At 36.3% G+C, this 9,001-nt stretch overlaps 1 protein-coding gene across 3 annotated transcripts in view; it reads left to right on the forward strand.

The window, feature by feature from the left end:
* The window catches only part of sh3glb2b (SH3-domain GRB2-like endophilin B2b), a 64,796-nt gene extending 56,078 nt beyond the window's left edge, over positions 1 to 8,718 (forward strand). For all 3 annotated transcript variants that reach the window (XM_013914675.1, XM_013914677.1, XM_013914676.1), the window contains one exon: positions 7,387 to 8,718. In XM_013914675.1, coding sequence (XP_013770129.1) covers positions 7,387 to 7,494 — 108 coding nt within the window. In that variant the 3' untranslated portion in view covers positions 7,495 to 8,718. The remainder of the gene's footprint in view (positions 1 to 7,386) is intronic.
* The last annotated feature ends 283 nt before the right edge of the window (positions 8,719 to 9,001 follow it).

The raw sequence follows: 9,001 nt of genomic DNA on the forward strand, positions 1-9,001 counted from the left end.
ATTGCTGTGCTTGAGAGCCACCATCTACCGGAACCAAATTCCCTGTATGTGTCTGCACATATACTTGGCCAATAAACATGATTCTGATTCTGATTCTGATTTCCAAGCACAATGTGCGCTGTCGTTCCTGCTTGCTACACAACAACATTCAACATTTCGTATTTACTGCTGTTTACACTTAGCTAGATTAACGTGATGGTGTTGTGTTTATTTTTTGTTATTCTCTTTTTTTATTAAACAACCTATATAAACACAAATAATCCAAAATAAACATATAAACAAGAACAGACGTAGATAAAAAAATAAAAAAATAACTTTTTTAAAAAAACAGACGGGTGCACCCTCTAGAGTGTATGTACTCGCACACACATATTCACTCACACACCCATATTCTTAGGCATACATACACATACCTACTTACATATGTGTTCACTTATGGTCTTATACATACTAACATATACATATAAACACATAACGATTCAAAAAATGTGGCATATATAGTTACAGAGATTCAAACAAGATCAGGTCTCCTTAACCGGATATGGTGTTTCCATTTACCCCAAATTTTACTAAATATATCAAACTGGAGTCTTTTAATGAAGGTAATTCTTTCCATTTTAAACATCCCATGTACAGTCTCATGCCAATCACCCAGTGATGGAATTTTTGCACTAAGCCATTTCTTGGTAATAATTTTACGGGCAGCCAAACTCAGGATACCATACAACTGCTTAGACATTTAATCTACATTTACTGAGTATAAATATCCAAACAAAAGTTCGTCCCAATTAAAGGGAAGCTGCATACCAAAAATAATCTGCAACTCGGTGTGGATCAATACCCAAAAAATGTTGATCCTTGGGCAAGACCAGAACAGATGGAAATGTTTTACTCCTTGGGCCCCACAATTTCTCCAGCAATTAGAGTGATTAAAATAATGTTTACTTTGTGCAGGGGTAATAAAAAACCTACAGATACTCTTCCAACCATAACATCTCCATGTATTAGAACTAGAAATTATCCACTGAAAAGCGCACTGCTCATACCAAATGTCTGATATTGCTATATTTGTTTCACTTTCTCATTTTTTTTTGATGTAGGTAGTATTCCACTTCTTAACCTCTTGTATACCCTTGTACAATCTTGAAATCACCTTAAGGCCTGTGTCAGCCTGATAAGCCTTGACAAATATACTCAGAACAGGTAAAGAAAAAAGATCCGTTCTCTTAGGTATAAAATTATATAGATGATGCCTAATTTGTAAGAACCTAAAAAAAGTCCATTTTACTTAACTGGTATTGATCTTTTATTGATTGGAAGTCCCTAAGAATTCCCTTATCGTAAAACATACAATATGCCGTTAAACCTTGTCCAGCCCATTTTTTATATCTTATGTCTAATTCATTAGGTAAAAAATCACTGTCAAAAGCGCACCATCTTAAAATCCTAACCTCTTCAATCCAATCATTCTTATTAAGAAATTGTAACCAGAGTTTTAAAGGTAGGTTAATCCATTGGTTTCCTTGATGAATTTGTTTTTTAATAAGTGTCACATCCCCTAGAATTGCCTGAATTGGAGAATCTTTTAAGGTCACTGTTTCTAGTTCTAGTTCTTTCCATCTCGCTTGATAATCTACATTACACCAACACACTAATGTCCTCAATTGAGCAGAAATATAATAGTCTTTCAAACATGGGAACCCCAACCCTCCTTTGTCTTTAGCCAACTGAATAGTTTGGTACTTAATCCGTGGTTTTTTCCCCTGCCATATAAACCTAGAGATTATTTTGTCCCATTCCCGAAATTGTTTGTCAGTTATTTCTACAGGGAGTGTTTGGAACAGGTCCTAGGCAAGATATTCATTTTAACTGTATCTATACGTGATTCAAAATTTAAAAATGGTAATAAATTCCACCTTTTAATATCCTCATTTATTTTATAACTTAAAGGATTAAAGTTTGCATTGTATATCTTAGATAGATCTTTAGTAATATTTACTCCAAGATACTTCATCTGCTCCGTCTCCCATTTCAAATTGGCTTTAGCCTTAATTTCATAATTGGGCTCATAGTTAAAAGTTAATATCTGAGTCTTCGATATATTTAGTTTATAACCTGATATTGAACTAAAGATCTCCAGAAGTGACAATAGCTTGGGGAAAGTAGTGTTTGGATTTGTGAAATAAATCAAAATATCGTCAGCAAACAAGGAAATCTTATGCTCTCGACCCATGATCTTGACTCCAGTAATAGTATTGCTTTGTATTACACTTTGACTCAGGGCCTCTATGAAGAGAGCAAAGAGTGAGGGGCTTAGAGGACAACCCTGACGTGTCCCTCTCTGTAGGTTAAAAACATTCGAAAGCACCCCATTAACTTTGATTCTTGCCCTTGGTGATTTATATAATGCTTGTATAATCCTGATAAACGATTGATGGAATCCGAATTTACCCATGACTTTGTATAAAAATTCCCAATTAACCCGATCGAAGGCCTTTTCTGCATCTAAACTCATAAGGACCATCTGAATTTTATTTTTCCTAACATAATCAATAACATGTAGTGTTCGGCGAATATTATCTTGCGTTTGTCTCTGCTTAATAAAACCAGTCTGATCCAAACTAATTATCTGAACAAGAATATTTTCAATTCTTTTGGCAAGAATGTATGTAAATATCTTAAAGTCCTGGTTAAGAACACTAATGGGGCGGTAATTTCCACAGTCAAGCCTGTCCTTTCCTTCTTTAGCTATTATAGAAATAGAAGCCTCATTCCAAGATGGGGGAATTACTCCCGTCTTTAAAATATAGTTGAATGATGTTCTCATCAAAGGAATCAGTACCTCTTTCATTTCTTTATACCAGTCTGATGGGAATCCATCTGGACCTGGGGATTTATTCGGTTTCAATTTTGTAATAGCTTTTTTAATTTCAAATTCAGATATGTCCTCGATTAGGGTTATATTCTGTTTTTCATTCAACTTTGGTAAGTCGAATGAATCTAAAAAAGATATCATACCTTTAGTGTCCACTCTAGGTTGTGTATATAGTTCTTTGTAGAATTTTAGGAAGGCTGACTGAATATCTTCAAGTTTATACACAATGTTATTTGTTTGAGGGTCCTTTATTTTATATATTGTATTTTCTAATTGTTGTTTTTTTAATTTATAAGCCAATAATTTAGCAGATTTGCCTCCTACCTCATAGTATCTTTGTTTTAAAAAAACCATATTTTTTTGTATTTCACTTGAAAAAATTTCATCGATTTCGTTTTTCTTCTTTTGTATTTCTAATTGTAAATTTGTAACTGCGGTTATTTTATGGGCATCTTCAAGATATTGTAGTTGTGTCTGGAGTTTTCTTAAATGCTCATTTCTCTTCTTTTTTAAGTTAGCGCTGTAACCTATGAGTTTTCCTCTTATCACTGCTTTTAGGGCATCCCATAGAATACTCGGGGAAACTTCTTCATTATTATTTTCCGCTATATAATCTATTATATCTTGACTAATTTGTTCTTTCATCGTGCTTAGAATACTTGTATTTAATCTCCAGGATGTAACTCTTCTTTCATATCCAAGCACTACTTCCAGGTACAGTGGGGCATGGTCCGATAAATCCATCACTCCTATCCTGCAATTGATCATCCTGTTAAAGTCTTTTTGGTACATAAAAAAATAATCCAGTCTAGAATAAAATGAATGAGGGTGAGAAAAAAAGGTATAGTCCTTCTTGTTGGGGTTTAGTTCTCTCCATACATCTATGAGCCCTACATCCTTTAAGATTAATTTGATGTTTTTGGTTATTTTATTCAATCCCGGGGCGTGTGGGTTTGATGAGTCCAAGGACGGGTTGAAGCGAACATTCCAATCTCCTCCCAAAATCAGAGTACCTTGTGCTTCTCCAACAATCAATTCAAAAACCTTTTTGAAAAGTTTTATCTCTGATCCTGGGGGAGCATATACATTTATAAGAGTAATCAGTATACCCTGCAGGTACCCTTTGACTAACACAAACCTCACCTCCTTATCACTGATTTCTTGGATGCATTCAAAATTGAACCTACTAGAGATTAGAATTACCACACCCCTTTTAGAGCTCTGAGGGCAGGAAGAGGAATACTGATTAAATTTCCATTTCTTTAATTTATCATGTTCGAGCTTCGATAAGTGAGATTCCTGTATAAAGGCGACTTCTATTTGTTCTCTTTTTATTTTTGACATAATTTTACTTCTTTTAATATGGCTCCCCAGACCATTTACATTAAATGACACTATTTTAGTTACCTTACAGGGCATTAATGTACGACCTTATATAATGTTGTGTTTAGTATGTTGCTCTGTTTTTTTGTTTGTTTTTTTGCTTGTTTTTTTGCTTGTTTTCTCTTCTTTTTCTCTCAACAGGTGATCCAGGAGATTTTTTTTTCTTTTTTCCCTCTTCTTTCTCTTTTTAAGTGCCCTTTCTCACTGTCCCTCTTCCCTTCTGTTTTTCTTTTCCTTCATCTTTCTTTCTCCCTTTCCTATCCCTCAGTCATGTCTGTCCCATCTGTAACAACTGAAAATATAATAAAATAAATAATAACAACAAAGGTCTATCAAATGGACCAATACGGCAAGGCCGTGATGATCCATTTGGCAAAGTAAATGCATTGGGTATCCTTGTTGGTCTTCAGACAACAATTCTGACAGCTAAAGAACCAAATGGGACAGGCAGAAAAAATAAAAAGCAACCAACCCCCTCAACAGTTGGGACAAATCAGTTGGCAAATAAAAAAGCAAAGGGGACCAAACATTGAGAAAGAGACCCTCATTTCCTCCTAAAATAGCAGCAGTTCTTTCATGAGGAATAACTTTTAATAATTCCCTGTACCACAAAGTCACAGAGGGAGGTTTATCCTTAACCCAGTTAATGAGAATACATTTCCTAGCTACCAGCAATAGTTTGTCACATAATTTGCGCTGCAAGTGATTTAGTGTTACTCCTTTTGAGGGTAGGCCAAGAAGAAAATATCCGGGGTCCCTTTGGAGCCGATTCTTAAAAATATTACTTAGTTAGTTCTTGACATATGGAGCTCCAAAATCTTTTGATTAATTTACATTCCCAGAAATAATGAAAAAAATGACAGTTTCTTTTTGACATTTGCTACAGAAGGGGTGAATATGAGGTGCAATCTTATGCAAGACATTAGGAGCTATATAAAGGCGATGTATGATTTTGTATTGAGTTTCTCGCAAGCGGTTGCAAGTAAAAGTGGAACTACCTATGTTAATGGCTCCTTTCCACTCCTCTTTGGCATATTGATTATTAAGATCTCTCTCCCATTTATGAATAGCGCTCAATGTGTTGCTACTGAGAGTATATAGGGGAGAATAAAAGGCTGAAATAAAATGAGTTCTGTCTTTTCGCCTAATAAGAAATGTCTCAATATCATAACTATTTCTGAAGACTTTGGAATTTTAGAATGAACAAAGTTACAAACCTGGAGAAAGCCAAAAACGTCGTCTCTAGGAATATTAAAATTTGACTGCAATTGCTCAAAGTTCATCAGTGTGTTGTTTTGAAACAAATCGCCAATTACCCTTAATCCATTTTTGTGCCACTTATCGAAAATACTGTGAGACATTCCTGGAACGAAGTCTTTGTTTCTCAGTAAAGGAGTCAAGAATGAAGTGCAATCTTCTCTACCCAGTCTTTTACACATTTTACGTGAAAACAATTTTTCAATATCCAGAGGACCCCCATTTAAAACGTTTCGCAGCTCACTTTTAAATATGGACATGAATAATTCAATTCAGTCAGTGGACTGGTATACCTGTCATGTCAAATAGTAGAATCAATATAAAACTTGAATGACTCCTTCCATACATACATAGAAAATGTAATTATGAAAGTGACTGCATTCAGAATACTTTAATAGAGTATAATGACTGTAATGGACACGACATTTTGACACTCGTCACATGTGGAGAATTTGGACAAAGCAGAATATCCTGAACTTGACGAGTGTATTTTTCTTAAAGGTTAATGTCATTAAATGGCACAGATTGGTAACAATGACCCATAAACACAGTGGAGAGGTCCACTTTGATCATTACAAGTAAATCAGGTGAGGACTAGTAGTCACCATCAGCCCCCACCTTCACACTGCTGGATGTAGAACATTTGTCTGGCCTAGCTGCCGCCCTAAACAAGAATAAAACCACAAAACGACACCACAACAACATTGACATCCCACATGACAAATGAATCAGTAACAGCTGGATGTTAACTGTAACAACAGCACATCTGCAGGGAGTTAAGTTAATCCTGTCATCCAGTTTATTTTCCAGAGAGAAGTTCAGCCTCACTTCCTCTTCTCATGCAATGTTGTACTGTATGTTTGTGTGGGAAGACTTGACAGCATATTCTCTTACAGGCTACAAGACATTATCTGTAATATCAGCATGTATGGAAAACAAAAAGTGTGATTCATGTATTTAAAGTACTTTTCTAGCACTTCCCTGGCCTCGGTCACAGTTGGGTAATATTTTAGACTTGCGGTGGGTTGTGTCAGATTTCCTTTGAGTTTAACTCAACTATAACCTCATAAACATTCAAGCTTCCATATAACACCTTGTGGAGAGGAAAGAGATTTTCAGTGACTACAGACGCAACTCACCAAAAAATTATGAACACCTGCAATCATCTGAGCTGTTCTCAATGTAAGACTTTTAAAAAGTCAAATTAGGAAAATTTGGTAATAAAACACATATAAACATAAAAGTGGCATCCTACTCAGTTTAGCTGGGTGTAGGTAATTTTTAAGGGTTTTTCATTAGGTGGTAGTATCTGGTACCAGGTACTTTTTAGGACCTACTCAGCCAGGTTTCCAAGCGATCCAGCAGACTGCATGCCACAGACTGGCCTCTCAGTGATGTCACTTGATGAGTCATGAGAGCGTCTCCTTCATAAAAATCAAAATCACAACTTTTAAAACCTGACAATGAGAAAAATGGCTTCACAAAAATCACCATGGTCCCAGAGTCTGACAAAAAGCCAAACGCCCAGCAGCAGGTATGAAAAAGCATCGATGCCCTCCTTTGTTATGGTACAATAATTATGTTTTCAGTTTGCCCCCTTTTGTTCACACATGGGTTTCCCTTAGCAGACCTTTAGAAATGCTGGCACAGGTGCTAATTGGAGGAAGTGTTTAAAGATGATAACACAGAGATGAAGTCAGGGAAATTCCTGATAATGGGCTGGCATGAAAAACGTGAGCACGAGCAGCAACGGGATTGCAGTTATGCTACGTCACTAGCAATTATTTTCTTTCCTCTTAACGTAACATTGGTCACTGTAACCTGTATGTGTGTATGTTTTTAGTTTTTTATTTTTGTCTCTCTCTCTTCAGCTCATTACCGTCTACACCGTACCAGGAATGGACCCCGACTGGCTGATCGGAGAACGAGGAAACGAAAAGGGCAAAGTACCCGTCACCTACCTAGAACTGCTGAGCTAATGGACCAAGCAACACACACACACACACACACACACACGCACACCCCTGCAAAAACCTCTATCCACCGTCACACATGTGGACTGGGTAGACCTGCTGTTGGCCCCAGTTTGTGCTCCTTGTGTATTGGTTCAGCTCACAGAGGGAACCCCTGCACTGACTTCTATGCTAATAACCCAGCACTGTTTGAAAATGCTGTGCAGGTATCTTCTAACCACCTGGATAAAACAATATAAAGATTTATCAAGGTGAGATAGTGGAGAACTCAGTTAGCAAGCTCTATCCATAGACTGTATCTGATAATTAGTGCCAATTACCAGGCTAATAAATTCCCCCAGAGCTCAGATGTTCTTGGACAGTCTTTTGATACAATTAAATCTACAGAATGGCAATAATGATACAGTTATTTTATTACATTTTTCAGTTTATTCAACTCAAAAAAGAAGAAAAAAGTTGAGTCATTTAAATTTGGACTTTTATGAAGGAGCACAAAGAAAAGAAAAGGAGTGCTGAAAAACTAAAATGAGCCTACACTACACACAAATTTTATTTACACCAGATGTTCTCGTAGCTCCTTTGTTATGGTACAAAGGAGTTAGTGAATGCTTTAATCTCCACACAGCATTTGTTGAGTATCAAAAGCCAGTCCTGGTAACTTTTGATTTCAGATGAAAGCAAAAGCCTCTTTAGTAGGCACCAATGTTTTGTGTGCTTATGTCGACCATGTGGATGGGAGTCTTGAGGTTTTCATGATGATCTCTGTAGGTGTCCTGCCATTTCAAGAGATTGAACCTAATTCTGGAAATACCTGCACAGCTACGGTATTTTAATTTTTATGAGACCAGAGAAATCAGTGTGACGGTCCCCTCTGTTATACGCAGAGACCAAACTGCAGCTGGCTTCCCATCTCCTGATCTGAGGCTGTGTGAAAAAACTTATGCAAAACTTCCTGTTTGACTCATTTCTAGTAATACTGATGATTATCAGAAAGAAACCTGTGACTGTACGAGTCAGGTTATGTTGATGTGGCCTATTACTTAGATTTCCTCTTATTGCGTAATGTGTACACAGAGTGTAATGAAGCGCACAGTTTGTTGACTGTGCAAACGTGTCTGTTGTTGTGTGGAAACTTACACAGTTCTGGCAAATACTCTGACATCTGTGAAAACTTCAAAGACCCGGGCCTTGTTTGATCCATTAAAGAAAAATTCCATGCAATAATTATTACAATGTGAGTCATAATTTTGCACATTTTATCAGCTCTAACTACATTTTTTCTCCACAATTTTCTTTCAGCTGTTTCACAATAAAAATCCTTGTAGAAAATGAAGCATTTCAATCCACAGATTAGGGCTTTTAATTTGAAACATATTGGAAAATCTTGAGTGTGTATAAACAAAAGTGCAGTAACTTTAATGAGGTGTGAGTGGACTGGAAGTACTAAACAATACTATACAACCAATTATAACTTCTCAAGCATGTAGATAAAGGACAGTCACACATTTCTATA

This window comes from Pundamilia nyererei, unplaced genomic scaffold (assembly GCF_000239375.1).
Source record: "Pundamilia nyererei isolate P.nyererei 1_Seehausen unplaced genomic scaffold, PunNye1.0 scaffold00215, whole genome shotgun sequence".
In the NCBI taxonomy this organism is placed as follows: Eukaryota; Metazoa; Chordata; class Actinopteri; order Cichliformes; family Cichlidae; genus Pundamilia; species Pundamilia nyererei.